Below are 19,844 nucleotides of genomic sequence, written 5' to 3' on the forward strand. Positions count from 1 at the left end.
CAGTAACATCGACGATGATAATAATAATAATGTAATTGTAACTGTTAACTTGTTAAGCGTTATACAGTGTAATGCTGTTTGTTAATGGTATTATGTAGGGTTTTCAGGTGCTATTGCTAAAACGGATAGATATAGAGGTGGAAGATGACTATATAAAGTAGATATAAAGCAGTTTAATTGTGGCAAATATGACAGATACAATTTAAAATGTAAAATTGATGAACATTTAATGCAATGCTTAATATTCACAAAAATATGAAAACTGAAAATGTGCGCTTAAATTGATAAAATAATTTGAAAATTTGCAACTTTTCACAAATGTGAAATTTCACTTTTGTTGACCAGTCAACTCACCTGACTGATATGTAGGTCAATAGTTATTTATCTATCAGTAGTTATTTATCTCTTAAGTTATTTTGAAGTATTACTTAAGCTTTGCTATGAAGTTTAGTATTAATGATGATGATGATAATAATAATGCATGTTTCCTGAGGGCACAGAAAATGTAATTGTAAAAATTAATTTGGAAATTTTTGTAGAGAGTATCCTGATTTTTTTAAATTTTACAGTGAATATAAATGTTTCTCCTAAAATTTTTCATCATTGAGAAATTGCTTTTTTTGAGACTCTTTAAAATGATATTTAAAAAGTTGAACAGGATGAACAACTGGAATAATTATGGAAATCCATTGCTAAAAAATATGTATGGGAACCATGATGATGATAATAATAATATGATCATATAATAACATTTTGTGACTAAAAACTCTTGATTTATATTGAAATGTAAGAGGGAATGTGTACTTTTGTCTGTTTTCTGATATAAAAATGAAGATAACCATGATTATAGTAATCACCTTGTTGATTACTCCTCTGATGTATCTTCTTCAGTGACCAAAACATTCTCACAAAATCCCTGGAGGTTTGTCAGGTTTGACGTAGTGTGGAAGGCAGCAAAATTACTTATTATCCGTTTTTCCAGCTTAGTGGTTAGGCAAGGGTTTAATTAATGCTTGTTTGTTGGTGGTAATTATTTCCGAGGATGCTCCCATGAGCTGAAGGGAAGTGCTCTTTGGCATTATGTCATTTTCTTTAATGACAGGTCTGATGATTTAATTTGCAGTGCCTCTGTTAACCTCATTGTCTCCTGTATAAAGAGGCTTTGATCACTGAGGCCTTGGGCATTTGAAACGTCCTGGACTGTATGTGTCAATTGCACCAGCTGTTTAGGGCTGAAGAAGAACTTCTATGAAGTAGATGAGCAGCAGGTAAACCTGATTTTTAACATTGTGTATGCATTCAAAAAAAGTTGATTAACTATGTGAATGTGTGAATTTGCGACCATTCCAAAAATGTTAATATTTGCCTTGAATGATGCCAGAGGCTGTCAGCCTGCAAAAGGATTGTAAGTCTTGCCAGCAGCAGTATTCAAGTTGTCAGCAAATCTACTTTAACAGTCATAGCTCTCAAATTCCTTATGACCTTCAAGAGGGTTTGTTCAGCAGTACAAGTTGTAACTTGCCTTTCTGCATCACAACAAATGTTGGTTGCATTGTGTGTCTTAAGCAATTTGACTTTTTACTCGAGAACTATCTCCTCAATAGGTCACATGATTTGAGGTATTATTTATGTCTATAGCATATATGCACTAAAGTGTTGGCTTAATTGGGGTTTTCTAACCTTAAAAATGTAGTTCACCCAAAAAATCTAATTCTGTAATCATTCACTCCCCCTTATGTCATTCCAAACCTGTATGACTTTCTGTGGAACACAAACTAAGATATTTTGAAAAATGTCTTTTTTTTTTCTTACAGTGAAAGTCAGTGTGGTCCAATATTGTCAGTATCTTATTTTGTGATAAATGTTTCATTTGTGGTTGAAGTATGATGATATATTTTATATACTACACTTTTACTACATATTTTACTACAAATTAGTGGTGCTTGCACAGCTAAACATAACTAAGTGTCACTGTTAAGCAGCCAGCAGGCATGTTTGTAATTGTAGCTGCTATGCTAATCCAAGCCAGCACACTGTTGCTTAAACTGCTTTTCTCATATTTGGCTGGATCGGGTTGTTTTGGAGCAAAGAGTATTATTATACATCTTCCTTAAAGGCATAGTACGCACTTCCTCTGCTGAACTTTGAAAGGTTTTCCAGTGCTTTCCTTAGACCATAGCCTCTTTCCGTCGATTGTTTTCACTGTAGTTTTGTGTATTAGTGTCTGCTTGACAACAGGTGTCTAGTTGTCTGTCTACCTCTCTCTTGTGGTAGTCATGCTATAAAACCTGCCATATCAGCAGAGTGAAAATGCCTGTCAAGTGGAAAGATTTGCTCTCTTTTCCACTAGTGTGCAGGTTAGCCTGCATTCCTTAATATAGAGACATTCAGATGGAATGTGTTTAAAAAGCCTCTGGTAAGGGTGCTCCGATCCGGATTTTTGGAGCTGATCACCGACCTCAGGAAGCAGTATCTACTGATACCGATCTTTTTGAAGCCTTCTTTTTATCATGTAGAATTATTTATAGTGATGCTCCAATCAGGATTTTTACAGACATTCATTCAGGGCCTGAATTTCATTTTTGAAAATGAAGGAATTTCCCCTCTTAGGTGACTCTTGTGGGGTCACCTTTGTTTAAAAAAATATGTAATTATCTCACCTAAATGTTTGATCATGAAGTGCATTTTTGTTTTTACAATGGGGCAATTGCTGCACAATAGTTTACACACAGCACAAGCCTGATTTCGTGATCTGTATGTGAGGCGGTCTTATGTGTGTGCGCTTTGAGTGTGAATGGCCCCCAACCTTTTAACTTGTAGAAACTCACGGTTTGGTCAGTAGCTATTGCCTCTCCATGACTAGCCTAAGTGTTTTCTATAAGTCCTTTCAGTGTTTTTACAGGGTTCCCGTAGGTCCTTAAAGTCTTAAAGTATTTTAAATTCATTCAAGTCAAATTTAGGGTCATAAAAAGCCTTGAATATCTTCAATGGTATACAAAAGTCCTAATTATCATTTTAAGAGGTCTTAAATTTGGGGACAGAAAAACAGGAATCACAATATACCCTAATGTGATGATTAAACAAATCACATTTTATTATTAATCGCAACCTTATTATACAAAATATTTTATTTAAATAAAATATTTATTTAATTAAACAAAATTTAATTAAATAAATATGAGCACGGCATCTTTCAAGTAAATACTTTTAAAACTCATTATTATCGTATCGGCAAAATACAATATCGATCAACTTCTAATTTGTATGTATTGATATATTAGTACACAAACAAATTTACAATACATATATTGAATGCAAAATAATCTGAGATGCATGATTTATTTTGATATTGTATAGGTTTGTTCTGTATGGACATACTGTATTTTATTTGTGCATGTCTTAAAGATGTCTTAGATTTCTTCTGGTGCTCTTCGGTCAAAAGTCAAATATTTTCTGTTTTGAATTTTTAAAAATCACAGCTTCATCAGAATGGTACGAAACTTGGTGACTTTTATGGCATTTGGAATGTGAACCCACAAAAAAATTGAGGGCATGATTCGAGCAGACTAAGTGGTCGTAAAAAAATAGTCTCACTTGTGGTCTTCAGTCAAAAATGACCGACCATAGGAAATTAATGGGAAATCGACAAAAACACAAACATTCTGAGAATCATCAAGAGTGCAAAACCAACACACACACTTATACACACACACACACACACACACACACACACACACCTATGAACTGGTGTTACTGTAACACAGCAAATATGTAAAATAAAAGTAGAGATGCACCGATTGATCGGCCAGTGATCAGAATCGGCTGATTTTTCGCATGATCGCCCCGGATCGGTGACCGGCCTGTCAGTCTCACGTCTTGCCGATTCCGAGCTGATCCTTTTATTGCCAGCGGCGCAGGCAATGACGTCACAGCCACGTGCACACTCACAGTCGCATGTAAACATGTCGTTTCGCGTGAGTTTGATTCTAATTTTAATTGAATTCAGTGTAAACGGTGACTGATAATGTATTTATGTCGTGCCAGATGAGGCTTGCACAGCCTGAGTGAGTGTGTGAGAGAGACAGCACACACAAAGTAACAAACAGAAATTTATAGATGCATACTGCGGTAAAAAAAAATAAATATATTTACAAAACATGATTTAGGTAAGCAACATTATACGGCCATGATGTTTCCCCGAATATCAATATCAACATGATTGCAATGTGACACTGATTTTATACAATAGTATTTCAATAAACAAGAAGTTAAAATTAAGTGACTTAGATTTTAGAAAAATTATTGACTGTTTTTGCTAAATTTTGCTGACGAAAATAGTTCCGATCAAAGCCACAGCAGGACTGTTGTGTGTCTCCGAGCAACACACAGCAGTGTTTCGTTACTGAATGAATTCACGTTTTTGAACGAATCGAGTGAGTCAATAATTCAGTGGCCCATTCATAAGGACACTTGCCTCGTTTCTGAATGAATCAGCCGTTTGAATGAATCGGTTGAATGAATGAATAAATGACTCACTCATTAAAACAGACATTTGCCGCCACCTACTGGTGGTTTAGTCATATTTAATAGTATCATTGCATTTTTTCAACATTTATTTGATTAATCTTATAAAATTAGTTATGCATTTGAAATTTTGCAGTGTAAATGCATTTATGGCACCTCAGCTTCATCAAACTGTCTGTGTAAATGCATCTAATGCCACTTCAGATGCAGCTTCTGTTTCCTCAGCAGTGGAAAGATAGAGTTTGTTAATTTCATTTGAATTTTAACAACTCTACAGTGTCTTAGTATTCTAACTGAATTAATTGAAACAAAGTAAGAATTGAATGTGAAAAATGACACATTAGGTTAGGGGAAAAAAATGACCATTTATAAACATAGTGGGAAATTACATCTGTTTTGTTACATACAGCAACTCATTTTAAGTTATAAACATAGTGGGAAATTACATCTGTTTTGTTACATAGGCCTACAGCAACTCATTTTAAGTTAACTATTTCTTCCTCTTTCCAGTCACAGAGCACTTTATTTTGAGAGTTGTTTAAGTGAGAGAAAATCTGTAACTTAGTCCAGATTGGGGGAATTGTAATGTTTAATCATTTCTTTAATTATGTAAATAATTTTGGCATTGAAATTTGCATAGATTTTTGTTTGTATATGCTGTCAATTATAGTTTTTAGAAAGAAAATCAGAATCGGCAAAAATCGGTATCGTCAGGTCACACTTCCAAAAAATCGGGAATCGGCCAAGAAAATTGCAATCGGTGCATCTCTAAATAAAAGCAATAATTAAACTACAATGCAGTAAAAAAGTGGACAGCAAGGAAGGGGTTACACTTTAAAACATCAAGAGTGCAAAACAGACACACACACACACACACACACACACACATATCTCTAAATAAAAGCAATAATTAAACTACAATGCAGTAAAAAAGTGGACAGCAAGGAAGGGGTTACACTCTAAAACATCAAGAGTGAAAAACAGACACACTCACTCAAACACACACACAAACATACACAATTATACACACTCAAATGAATTGGTATGGCTATTAACATATAGCCAAAACAAGTCAGAAAACTGAAATGAGAGGTTGAAATCAAATCAAACCCAGAAGGATTAAGCTCTGATGAAACATTTCTGTTCATTTTTGTTTCATTTTTATAGAATTTTAATGTTTTGTGTAACAAAATGCTGTGTTCAGGTTTGACTGTAGTAATAATAATTCAAAAACTGACGCTTCAAATCAACATTTCAAACAAAAAAAAAATCTAAACCTTTACAAAAATTTGTCTTTGAGAATGTCTAAATGTATATCAAAACCCACAGCTTAATAAAAATAAGTATTTATGTCTAAAAACAATTAGAGAATTTATAGGCCTTTTATATAGAGCTATATAGGGATCTATGGGCTAAGCCAGGGCTGTCCAAACTCGGTCCTGCAGAGTTTAGCTCCAACCCTAATTAAACACACCTGAACCAGCTAATCCGAGTTTGGACAGCCCTGGGCTAAACCATGGAATTGCAGATGTTTTTCTTATTTTACTCCCACCAGATGGCACTAATCTGGCTTCAGAAATGGGATTTTAAAAGCATTGACTATTTTAACATGAAATACTGCATTCATTGAAAAGTAATATAAAAATATATTAAATTTTTTTAATTATTATTTTTAATGGGCAGAAATTCATCATAATTATTGCATAAATATGAATTAGTGCCATGAAATTATCTCAAAATACAAAATAAAAATATATTACATTGATTTTACTGGGGCGAAAAAAAAGTTAAATTTCAGGTGTCCGGTCACTTTTGACCGTGAAAATCACAAGTGTGACTCCCAAATGAGGAGCACCAGAGGGTTGAAAACTGATACCCTGTTTTATACTCATATTAAAATTGTTGAACATTGTTTTATATACATTTATTAATATATATTAAATTAAAATTTTTAAATATACATTTTTTGTTAAACTGTATCTTGGCACAAATCTTTTGAAAGGGAATTGTTAAAGACATCAGTGCTACTTCTTACCTAATGATCATAAACGTGCATCATATTGATTTAAGATGCTTATTTTTGCTGGTTTGGGCACAGGATGGATCTCAAAGCTTTGCTTTGTATGCGACAGGTTTAATAATGCCGCTGAGATTCCGTTGTAGAACCATTTTTTCTCTCATAGCTTTGAGTGACCTCTGAGCTGTGATCAATCCATAAATTCATGACCTGAAGACCTGTTCAGTGATTACTGATCCTTCTTGATGCAGATCCAGTGGATATAGACAATCTCCCTTTAGACTGAATACCAGACATTCTTCTCTATGACTTATCTTGTCTCCTGAAATAGCAGCAGTCCACAAGGATCTCTTCTGAGATACAATGCTGCTGCTGGAAATCATATCAGTGTATTATTGTGACACACAGCTTTGAGATGTGATTGCCTGTTCCAATATTAATGCTGGTTTTAGGTGGGCTAAGGATTTAGTTTTTTAAAAGCCAAAATAACATGAATGCATGGAAAGCCAATTCTGCAACAGAATAATAAAAATATTTTTTTATGTTTTTATTTTATCTCACAATTTGGACTTATTTGGACTTGCAATTGCATGTTATTAAAACATTTTTTTTATTTTGTTGACTTTATACACAGAATTGTGACGTATGAACCCAGTTTTAAGAAGAAAAAAAAAGAATTGTGCAATTCTGACCTTTTCTCAAATTTCCGAGTTTGAATCTCAATTCTGTTTTTCTATTTTTCTCAATAACATCTCCCAGTTCAGACTGCTTTTCTGCAAGTTTATACTGTATGTTGCGAGTTTATATCTCAGAATTGCAAGATCTAAACTCAGAATTGTGAGGGAAAAAAAATTAGAATTGTAAGGTAAAAAAAAAGTCGCTGCTACTGTGCAAGTTTGTGGTTATGTATTAGTCCAAGTTGTGATATTCTGGTACCAATAAGTGACTCTTTTTTGCTATTTTATTTTTGTAATTTCATTTAGTGATGCTAGTGGCACAGAAATGACACACCTCAGGTTTAATGTGCTATATAATTTAACTTTGTTGAGACTGTAATTATATATAAATGTAATAAATATTATATTATTATTTATAATTATTATATACATGGGCTATTTGACAGCAGTTGAGTTGTCAGCTGATCAGACGTGTGTGCTGTTCTACAAAAGCTCACCTTGCCTTTCGGTGGCCCTCATATATTATCAATAAGTCAGTGAGGATCATATTTCCTCTGTCTCTCCAAACCACATGCATAAGCGTAGTCAGCATAACACAGCCGACATCAGCATGGTGCGGTTAACCTCTCCTTCACACTCCCTGCTGTTTTTGATAAACATTCTCATGCAATTTTACACCCACACTGTAATTTACACACTGATCGTAAGTCAGAATTATCAGCGTATAATACTGGAGAGTAAATATTGAACTTGCATGAAATCAGATTAAAAAGCAATCATTTACTTCCTCATATCTACTTGATGGCAATCAGTATTGACATAAATTAACAGGTTTTACTTCTTTTTCACAAGCACACTTTTGACTGATCTTTCGAAGACGCTCTCTGTTTTTTGCTGTCTTTCTTGGTCTCACATTCATTCAAAGATCTGTCAAGAAAGCCAGTTAAGGTTAAGTGAGTTGAGTCTTGGCTGATGTTTTAAGTGCTAGTTCTCGAAAGTCCTTTGTGAAAGTTTAATGGCACTTCATTAGTATATTCAGTCTCTTTAACATGCTGTAGACAAGTCATGGAGTAGCCATGTGTGTAAGACTACAAAGTGAATACAAAGGCATGATTGTGACATTTGTTCAAATGTATTTTTATTTTAATCATTTAACACTAACATACAGTATACAAAGAATTCTGACTTTAATTTAGCCATATTGTTGGAATTTGAACTTTGTGTTTCTTTTGGCTGTATAGTTACCGGAATTCTATTGATAACATCATGAAACATTGCAATGTATACAAAATCCATCCAAAAGAATTTCCAAATGAATACTTTGAAAATAAGAATTGGCATCTGCTGAAAGCTGCTGTTATATGTGATTTTCTGTTATTATTCTCACAAAACTTGTAATGATTAATTTAAAGAAGGTGAGAATATTTAAATTATGTAGACAGAAACCTACAAAAAAATGATTTGATTTGCTTTTTTGGACTTAGTCTTACATAAAATGTTTTCATGATGCATCACAATGAATATTCTGCTGTACACTTCTGCATGTTTGTTGTGTTATTGTACTCGCCTTTTTGCATTTCACCACGAGGGTTGATGTGTAACACTTGATATATGATACATCATCAAAGATTCTGTCGTTGTATTTTTAAAATAACAAAAGTGTCTTTTGGTTGAAACATGACTGAAATTTACCAGGCATCCCCGTTCAAGTTTGCTTTTGTGGTGGTTACTGGTTACTTTGCTTGAAATCTGCTGTTGTGTAAATCTCAAAGATAGTCATTAGTATTAAGGCATTCAGCGATGGTAATTTTCCATATTGTTCCTGGCTTCTTCACGTTCTTGGTAATGACCGGTTTGGGTTTACTCTGTGGCTCGGTCCCACTGCAACAGTGGCCTTTGAGACCTGTTCAGAAGGGTCCCCTTGGGGCCAATTATCCAATGTTTGTGACTCAAATGTTAGGAGTACATTCATTTACAACTGGACTTTGCTTCTCGTGGTTAAAAAACATCTGGCCTTTCATCCATCAGGACCGTTGCAGACATTGAGTCTCAGTGTCTTTCCAAAAGTGCTTGAATAATTTGTCTCTGAAGAAAACCTGCTCTGTTGTGTTCTGTTTGCCTCTCGACAGCTCCTTTACTGCTTGTTAAGTCTTGACATAAGGAAAACTGTTTCTGGTTCAAGCCTTTACCCATTTCCATTAAGAATACTATATAATACTATAAAACACGCACATAATACTATAAAACACACACATATTGTGGAAATATTTAGCAGAGTGTGATTTTGTGCTGGTATCTAGGCTAGTTAAGGCCAGTGTTATTTTACATTTACATTTAGTCATTTAGCAGACGCTTTTATCCAAGGGGCTAGTTTTTTTTTAAAGAATAGAATTAGAATTAGTGCTAGAGTTAGAGGGTCAGATAAAGATGGAAGAGATGTGTTTTTAGCCGATTCTTGAAGATGGCTAAGGACTCAGCTGCTCGGATTGAGTTAGAATTAGTGCTAGAGTTAGAGGGTCAGATAAAGATGGAAGAGATGTGTTTTTATCCGATTCTTGAAGATGGCTAAGGACTCAGCTGCTCAGACTGAGTTGGGTAGGTCATTCCACCAGGAGGGAACATTTAATTTAAAAGTCTGTGAAAGTGATTTTGTGCCTCTTTGGGATGGCACAATAAAGCAACGTTCACTTGCAGAACACAAGCTTCTAGAGGGCACATAAGTCTGAAGTAATGAATTTAGGTAAAGGGGTGCAGAGCCAGTGGTGGTTTTGTAGGCAAATATTAATGTCTTGAATTTTATGCGAGCAGCTATTGGTAGCCAGTGCAAATTGATGAACAGAGGTGTGACATGCATTCTTTTCGGCTCGTTAAAAATTAATCTTGCCGCTGCGTTCTGGATTAATTGTAGAGGTTTGATAGAACTGGCTGGAAGACCTGCCAAGAGAGCATTGCAATAGTCCAGCCTGGACAGAACAAGAGCTCGAACGAGGAGTTGTGAAGCATGTTCCGAAAGAAAGGGCCTGATCTTCTTGATGTTGAATAAAGCAAATCTGCAGGACCGGGCAGTTTTAGCAATGTGGTCTGAGAAAGTCAGCTGATCATTGATCATCAATCATAACTCCAAGGTTTCTGGCTGTTATGGTTGATGTGCCTAACTGGATGGTGAAATGTAATTATTTTATATTAAGTATTTTAGTATTATACGATATTATAGTAATTATTTATATTTAGAATTATTAAACTTTTTTTATTTCAATATTTAGATATTTTTAATATTTTTAACTTCATTTGTCTTTATTTCAGTTTAGTTTTAGTCATTTTAGTACTTATTTTTTTTCAGTTAGTTGCAAAGGCAACATTTTTTTTAATTTTTTGTTTGTTTTTCATTTAGCATTTACATTTTATTTTATTTCAGCTTTTAATTGTTTTAACATTTTTGTTTAAGTTAACAATAACACTTGCTGCTTGAATATTTCCATATTCTGTCCAGTGGTTAGTTCATAGCACTTACAGAAATTAACGTTTCCATTTCATTTCTATTGTCATTTTTAGCTTTTTTATTATTATTAACTATTTCATTTTGTGAAGCAAAAATCTTCTACTGTACTTTGTGTACTTAAAGTACATCGAATGGAGTCAGATTTTTTAGTGTATGGTTATGTGGTGTGCTAAAGACATCAGTGATGTAATTTTCATTCATTTACCTTGTTTTCTTATCTCATATCTTTCTATATGTAGTACTCGACGTGTTGCTGGACGAGTCATGACCCTGAGACAAGCCAATGGCTGCAAACAGCTGACCTTGACCATTGGCCTGACCCTGACTCTAGGCCTGCTGCAATGGCCAATAGGAGATGTTAGTGGTCAGGATGGACTGTCTCCTACACAAGTCCTTCAGGAGCTGCTGACACGCTATGGCGACAACACCAGCATCTCTGTCCCTCAGCTCCGAGCGCTCCTCATGCGCTTAAATGGAGGCCAGAGTGGAGAACATGATGCACAAACACAGCCCACCAAAACCAATGCATCTAAGGTGAGTTACAGAAGATTTTACAGGTTGTGGGACTTTACAGGAAATATTTTCACACATCTAACTGGCTGTTAGAACTCTGTTGCTTCTGATTGGCTGCTTATTGCACACAAGAATACATGTTCAGTATAGGGTTGGGCCGATAGACGATGCCATTGTCCATCGCAGATGGCTGACGGACATCACGATGTTAAGTTGACAGGCTAACCTTTTAGTGGCTCCATATAACAGTTATTTGTTTCACGCTTCGGGCACACCCCTAACCCCGCCCCCGATGTCATCGTCCATCACAATGTTTCACTGTAGACATCGTCTGATGCCAATTTGGTAGACATCGCCCAACCCTAGTTCAGTATACAATGACCTCTTTTACATATATGTATTTGAATATGAAAATCAAGACGCATTTAGAAATACTGGAAGAAAATTCCCCACGCTGTTTTTACTGCATTTTGTAAACCTGTTTTATGTTTTGCATTGTATTTCATTTTTGTTATCCTTATCGTGAACATTATATATCCAAACATTGGACATTAGCCTAAGACTGTTTCTAGATTGTGTGTAAAATATTTCTCAAGGCCCTCCTTTATGTCAAGTTAAAAAGTTCCTCTGTACTTACTGATCTGAAAGACTTTCAGAAAGACTGATCTGAAAGTAGCTCACTCTGCTTTTTATAATCTGTATTTATGTTATAAATTATCTGTATTTTACTTATATCAACCGATTAAAATTATTGTCAGTTGTCATAAATATAGATATGGCCAGATAAGTCAAGAAGGCTTACTTAACATCTCTAATTGAGGCAGGCAATTTACAGTAGAAACTTTGGTCGATACTAATGTGATGAAAACATGTATGTGATGAAAACATGTATGTGATATAAATGTACAATAAGTATGTTCATGAAATAAATCAAACAAAGATTACACTACTGTTCAAAAGTTTGGGGTTGGTAAGATTTTTAAAATCTTGTGCTCTACAGGGCTGCATTTATTTGATTAAAAAAAATACAATAATGCAATAGTATTGTATATCACAAATTAAAATAACTTTTTTATATTTTAAAATGTATTTTTTTCAATGTCACGTGATCCTTCAGATATCATTCTAATATGCTGATTTGATGTTCAAGTAAAATTAGCTTTTTTAAACGTTTTTTTAGCAATGTGCAAATATTTACTGTCACTTTTGATTAGTTTAATGCATCTGTGCTAAATAAAAGTTTGTAAATAATGACAAAAAATACTTTTGTTTAAAAAAAAATACAGCTAACTTTTTGAATGGTAGCGTTTATGTGTGTGGCCGTGTAGTGCATAAATTCTTGGTTTTACAATATTACCTGCCTGAGTGTTGGCAAAAGCACAAATATTTGTCTTTGGTTTAGCATTTGTTGTGTTCTCACGTCATGAAGTATTTTATCAGAGGCATTATCTCTTGTGCCACCTCTCAAGGTGTAAGAAAGTCAAGAGTAACATGTTGTAATTTATCAGTTTGTCCACAACGATAAAAGGCCATATTGAGTTGTCATTATTTTTTTCTCCTCCACAGAGAGCATTTGCTATGCTAAAAGTTTTCACAGACAAGGCCTAAGCCTAGTCCTAGACTAAAATGTAAGTCTGAGCTGTTTCAATTGAAAGAAACTTAAAATAATATCAGTGCCTTTGTTTTGTCTCAAAAAGCACACCAGTAATGTTTTTTCTAAGCACGTTTATAAAAATTACTTAGGCCTAAATGTCCTAATTGAACTATGGCCTAATCCTGGCTTAGTCTAAGCCCTGTCTGTGAAACCAGGCCTAAATGTGTAACATTTACAAGGACCACAAGTGGGATATCTGCATGTCTTTTTGTTTCTTTAAGATTATGTTTTGAGTTTTTACATAATAACATGCTTCCTGGGTTTGATTTTAACTTATTTTTGGCAGCTTAACAGTTGTGACCTAAATTGACCTAAAATTAAGTTCTAACTTTTTCATTAAATTCAGTGAATGATAGATTTTCTGACTCCTTTTTGTAAATATTTAGTTTTTCAAATATATATATTCAAATTTAATGTTATGACCAGAGTATATTTTATTATTCAAAATTTGTGTTTTTATTTCATGATTCTAATTTCAAATTTAAAATGCATTCATTTTCGCTTAAGATGTAGCTTTTTGTAAACACCGCTTAAGAAGTATATGATTTCCCCCCCGCCCCCTCTTTCCTCAGAGAGTTATTATAGGATATGTTTTCAACATTATGAACCCTAATCCTCAGTATGACCTTGAAATATTACATTGTTAGACCTCAAAGTCAAATCTGTGGTTTCTATCCTGTGCTCCAGGACAAACTGTGCACTCTCAATGCTGTAATTCAAGCTTCTCCTCTGTGATCAGTAATTGAAACCTCTGTCCTGTCCTCTGTTCTCAGTGCTTGGCTGCAGACACTTTGGCAGTGTATGGGATGAGCGAACAGTCTCGTATAGATGAACGTGGCCTGCATGATATCTGCCCTACAATCATACAGCAGCTGGACTCACAAGCATGCAAGACCCAGCAGGACCAAGAGTCTGAGAGCAGCCCCAGACCCACTGATGCTGAGGGTAAGACTGACTATCCATTGACAGTCAATGCATAATATTAGTGATGATGCTTAATTTTTTATTGTCAGCCACAATTATATTGTCATTATATACTACATGGCCAAAATGATATGTACACCCTTATTTGGCTAATTCAGCTATAATTATTATAGTGACAAAAGGGTAAAGTCAGTCATACAGGTGTGCAAATTCCTTAAACAAACATTTAAGGTAGATTTATGTCCGTTTATGCACAATTGCCCCATGCAAAAAGCAAAAGGGCCATAAAGGCCTGACTCTTCAAACCCAAACCTCATTGAACAATCAAGCCATGGTTTTAAAAATAATTGTTCAACAATCAAATATGGGTGTGACGTTCAGGTGGCCACGTATTTTGGCCTTGTGTCAAGGGAATATGTTACTTCTAACTGCTTTCTAATGAGATTTGTGCACACTGTGAATATTATGACACTTATTAACAGTTCTTGTAATATTCTCTTCAAACTCTCATGCATTGCACGTCCCTAGGTAATGCCATTTGTTAAACCTTATCAGTATAAAGTACAAAGTCTTGGCATATTTATAGCAGACTGGTTTAGTTCATATCTATTGTACACTGTAGACAATCTTTGACTTTGCCAGCAAATTAGGCTTCTAGGAAAAATACAGTGAATCAGCAGAACTCTGGCTAAGAGGTTCAGAAGAGTGCAGGTGTTCTCTTGTGTTGAGCCTTGAACTCCAGTTAAAGTGTGATAAGAATAGTGAACTCTGAACATTGAGAAATGTAGAAAGGTCACTGAAATGGAAAACAAAACATTAAATCAAGTGGCATTTATTTATTTAAATTTTTTAAAAGCAAGATTGCACAAGCACATAACACAACAGCTATATGCTACCATTCAAAAGTTTGGGGTTGTTAACATTTTATTTTTTTTAACGTGAATGAAGTCGCTTACTAAGGCTGCATTTATTTAATCAAAAATACAGTAAAACAGTGATATTGTGAAATATTGTGCAATTTAAAATAACTGTTTTCTGTTTTAATACATTTTGGGGAAGTCATGGCCTAATGGTTAGAGAATCTTACTTGTAACCCAAAGGTTGCGGGTTCGAGTCTCGTACCGGCAGGGATTGTAGGTAAACAAAAAAGTAATTTATGCCAAAGCTGAATTTTCAGCAGCCATTACTTTAGTCTTCAGAGTTACATGATTCTTCAAAAATCATTCTAATATGCTGATTTGGTGCTCAAGAAACATTGGTCCCACTTTATATTAAGTGTCCCTAATACCTGTGTACGTACATAGTAACTAGATGTGTACATAGTATGTAACCACAGTGTAAGTACATATTGGTACATAGTATCTACAGCTCTAATGTTTGTGTAACTACACATATGTAACAACACACTGAATGGTATGTGTAAGTACAAATGTGTAACATGACTTTGGTAACAATACTTTTTGGTAATGAAAGTACAAATGTGTAACAGGACTAACAGCACTTTTTGGTAAAGAAAGTGTTACACTTTATATTAGATTTACCATGTAATTACTCTGTTACACAGCAGCGGCCAGTAAGTTAGGCTTTACATATAAATTGTGGTTGGTGTCCAGAATGTTACACTTTATATTAAGTGGACCGTTCCTGAGGAGTTACAATGTAAGTACACTGGTATTACAGGGGTGCACCAACTCCAACTCGAGATCCAACTCCTCCCACTTTACATATCCCTAAACCTACCCATTTCCACCCCCTGGATCCCATTTCCACACCTAAACCTACCCATCTCCACCCCCTGGATCAAACTGTTCCAATTACTCTTATACATATTGTTGTTACAAAATGTAGTTATATATGTCCTGTTACACATTTGTACTTACACAAACCATCCTGAGGGTTGTTACATGTGTGTAGTTACAGAAATATTACAGCTGTAGATACTATGTACCAATATGTACTTACACTGTGGTTACATACTACGTACACATTTAGTTACTATGTAAGTACACAGGTATTAGGGACACTTAATATAAAGTGGGACCAAAACATTTTTTCTTCTTGTTATCAATGTTGAAAACAGTTATGCTGCTTAATATTTTTGTGGAAACCATGACACATTTTATTCATGATTTTTGATGAATAGAAAGGACAGCATTTATTTGAAATGGAAATCTTTTTGTAACATTATAAGTACTTTTGATTTATGACTAAAGATATTTACCCCAAACATTTGAATGGTCGTGTACTTTAAAAAAATGAATACAAAAAAAAAATATTGAAATGCCTTTTCACATAGTCAAACATTTTTGGATCATGCTCACAGTTAACGTTATGAAATACTGCTGTAGTTACTCTTCTAGGACTATACATCCTTAAAAATCACCAGTTGATAGTCTAGCAAAAATGGCTCAAAAATTAGACTGAGAAGAGCTCTAGAGTCATGTTTGAAGATATCCCTTGGTATGATATTTTAAGACACATCTAATGCAGTGGCAATTTTGAGAGTGGCTTAAGTTGATGTCACTGTATAGGCGTAGATAGAACACAGGCAAATATATGCTAACACTTTAGACAATTTGAAAGAATCTTTCATATCAGAATAAGACATCTTGACTTTTAAAATGGCTAAGCATGTATATTTCAGATCCCAGCATCTGGATTCAATCACAGTGCTCTGGTCAGACCGGAGATTTGAAGGGAGGCTGTGTGCTTTCAAAAGCCGAACTGAAATATCGCTTGTGTAGGCGACAGATATAAAAAGGCAAGACAGGGAGAGTTCAGAGAATTTCATGGGCGTGTGTGAAGTCTGCTGGGACATTTCAGGAGAGAAGTCATGGACTTGGAGAACAGGAAACAATTTCACATGCACTTTATAATCTGTGATTTTTTTTATTTATACAAACATTTCAGGTCTGTACAGTTTTTTTTGTATTCACCATAACTTAAAACAAGCCCTGTCTATAACGGATTTTTTTTTTTTTTTAATTAATTTTTTTATTCACTGAAAATCTTGTTTTGAATCAGCCTGTGACTCTTTGTGACTCAACATGTTCAACATCTGTGCAGCATGTTTTCTGGCTCAGTGATATTTCCTGTCGCTTTGCATCATGCTGTTCTTTATCTGCTAAACAAGGCACTTCTGGGTTTTGGCATTTCTTGCACATCCTGGCAGCGGGAGAGGAAATGAAAGGAGAATGTCGCAGTGCCACTTCCCACCGGAATTCAAGAGATAAGGAGAAAGAAAAGGGGAATGCGGGCTTTTAGAGATGGAGTCTTACAGCATCCTGTTGTCAATGCAGTCTTTCCCATTCAGCTCTTAACAAAAAGCACTGTACTGGCACCATGGTACAGTGATGGTAATATGAATGTGAAATGATCACCAAAGATGAGGGAATAGGATTTAGGACAGGTTGCAGGCTAGACCCAAACCAGCATCATTTGCATTAGCACCACATCTCAGTTTGTCTGTAGCATGCTCCACAACTTCAACATGATTGCAATTCATTTTTTTTTTTTGGTTCTGTCTCCCCTTTCCCACTGCAGTGGGAACTGTGGGAACATTCCAGGTGTTAATTTAAAGTATTTGTTGTACTATACTTTCTACTACAACACTTTAAATTACTGAAAAATAAATCAAAAGATACAAATACATTAAAAAATACATTAAAGAATAGTTTGACATTTATTTTGTTCCTTAGAAAAGCACAATCATAGAATGCTTTTACAGTAAATAACTTAACAGGACAGTTCACCCCAAAAATGAAAAGTCTGTCATTTACTCACACTCATGTAGTTCCAAACCTGTATGACTTACTTTCTTCTGTTGAACAAACATAACACATTTTGAATATTATATTAATTGATATTATATTGTTGTAATACACCTGCACTGTAAAATAAAATGTAAATATTTCATAGTAAATTTTAAAAGTGATGTAGCGAATCAGCTCATGGGGAAATATGAATAATTAATCATAACTAGTTATAATTAATTATAAATATTAGATCCGCTGTAGATATTTACTTGACCTCTCAGGGTCAACTGTCTTGTCAGTTCTAAGAACGTAATCAAATGAAGAATTGTGTTTTTGATTGGTCCAGACACTACAGTGACGTGAGGCGACCCATACTCGGAATTAGTGCTCTGCATTAGTGCACACACACAGCAGTGAACACACACCCGGAGCAGTGGGCAGCCATTTATGCTGCGGCACCCGGGGAGCAGTTGGGGGTTCAGTGCCTTGCTCAAGGGCACCTCAGTCATGGTATTGAAGGTGGGAGAGAGCGCTGTACATTCACTCCCCCCACCTACAATCCCTGCCGGTATGAGACTCGAACCCGCAACCTTTGGGTTACGAGTCCGACTCTCTAACCATTAGGCCACGACTTCCCCGTTAAATATATTAGTTATTTTTCTTTACAGTAGTAAATTTACTATGCTTTTATTTTTTGGTAAGCTTTTATTATTATTATTATTATTCGTTTAATTTTTCTGGAAAAAATATTTTGATTTTAGTCAAAATGAATAGATGCTTTGCCAAAGCAATGCCGCAAAACAAAAAAACAAAAAAACAAAAAAAAAATCAGTTTATAATGAAACTTTTTGCAGTTTATAATGAAACTGTAGAGGTACAGATTAGATGGGCCACCCCAGTCTAGGTAATTAATAGGAAAAACTGTCTTCAGACGACATGAGGGTGAGTAAATAATGACAGAATTGTCATTTTTGAGTGAACTATTCCTTTAAATAACTTTGAAATCCGCCTCAATGAGTGTGTTTACATGTGCACTGATTATTATTAATAAGCTGACAGTATGTAAGGTCATTTAAATGCGTAAACAGTGTATTTTATCGGATCATAGTATAGGGAAAAAGCCCAGTTCTCTGATCTATTGAAGTTTTTACCTCACCCATAAATTCAGACAATTTCAAAATCTCATGGTTTTCTTGAGATTTGGGTTTTTCTAATGAGCTTATGTGTGATTTATTAAGGTGTATTTGTATGTTGCTTACAGTACACGCTGTCCCAAAGGAGCTTTAGAGTAATAAAAAAAGATATATATAAAAAAAAGTAGTGTGTTGTAACAGTCTCCGGGGGAAAAAAGTCCCTAAGACGTTGAAGTAAATGAGGAAGTGTGTTATCATTGTGTTGTTGTAGATGAAAGCACACTCAATGTCAAATATTTTTATTACTGTTGGTTATGAGTCCTTGTTATATGAAAGAAATATATTTCCTAAATGTATCTGTGTTTTGACGAATGATTTTCTTCCTCTGTAGGTAAAGTGCTGACATCTGTTCTCAGCTGTAAACAAATGCAGCTCTGTGGTTTTGGAGAAAGCCAGCTTATATATGATCTGTACACACACGCACCTGGCGCGGATCACTCCCACATAATGACATTTTCTCTCAAACTGCATGCGTGTCCATTCAGGAGTGTGTTTATGACAGATATCATGTATTTCCAGGGATTCCAGTCCGACTGGGTTAAATGGTAACAAAGCAGTGCTGCCGGATTGAAGTCTACATTATAATCCATGCACACAAAAGTTGTGGGATGTGTCTGCTGGAGTGTAATGTCATGTAATTAAAGGTTGTGTGTGTGTGTGTGTGTGTCCTGCAGTGTGGGGTTACTCAGTTTTGAGTGTGACTCTGGTTAGTGCGTTCGCTTTGACTGGTGTGTTTGTGGCGCCCCTGATGAGGACGCGGTTCATGCGCAGAATACTCGTCTATTTCATCGCTCTGTCCATTGGAACATTGTTGTCCACCGCCATCCTGCAGCTCCTGCCTGAGGTTCAGTATCCATCCACCCATTTCCACCCAAACACACTGAATCAACCGCAGATCAAGATTAATCTCAAAGGGGTGTCTGGAATTGTCGCCTTTTTCCTTCTTTCCTCCTTCACACAATGTTTTCTCCCTTTTAACACAACAAAACACCCCTAACCACCCTAACCACTTCCTCTTCTTTAGCTTTAATTTCTTTCATGATCTTTCTGTCGGTACACATAAAAGCTGTTAAAAACTCGTTTTGTGT

The 19,844-nt window shown here is 35.2% G+C and overlaps 1 protein-coding gene across 2 annotated transcripts in view; it reads left to right on the forward strand.

Annotated features, from left to right (window-relative positions):
* Window positions 1–19,844, forward strand: part of LOC107702220 (zinc transporter ZIP14-like) — a 39,450-nt gene that overhangs the window by 803 nt on the left and 18,803 nt on the right. Inside the window, exons 2-4 of one of the 2 annotated variants that reach the window (XM_016504467.1) lie at window positions 10,957–11,251; window positions 13,658–13,829; window positions 19,431–19,600. In XM_016504467.1, the coding sequence (XP_016359953.1) occupies window positions 10,982–11,251; window positions 13,658–13,829; window positions 19,431–19,600 (612 nt within the window). In that variant the 5' untranslated portion in view covers window positions 10,957–10,981. The remainder of the gene's footprint in view (window positions 1–10,956; window positions 11,252–13,657; window positions 13,830–19,430; window positions 19,601–19,844) is intronic. The other variant, XM_016504466.1, reaches the window with a different exon arrangement.

This window comes from Sinocyclocheilus anshuiensis, unplaced genomic scaffold (genome assembly GCF_001515605.1).
Source record: "Sinocyclocheilus anshuiensis isolate Anshui unplaced genomic scaffold, SAMN03320099.WGS_v1.1 scaffold582, whole genome shotgun sequence".
Taxonomy (NCBI): Eukaryota; Metazoa; Chordata; class Actinopteri; order Cypriniformes; family Cyprinidae; genus Sinocyclocheilus; species Sinocyclocheilus anshuiensis.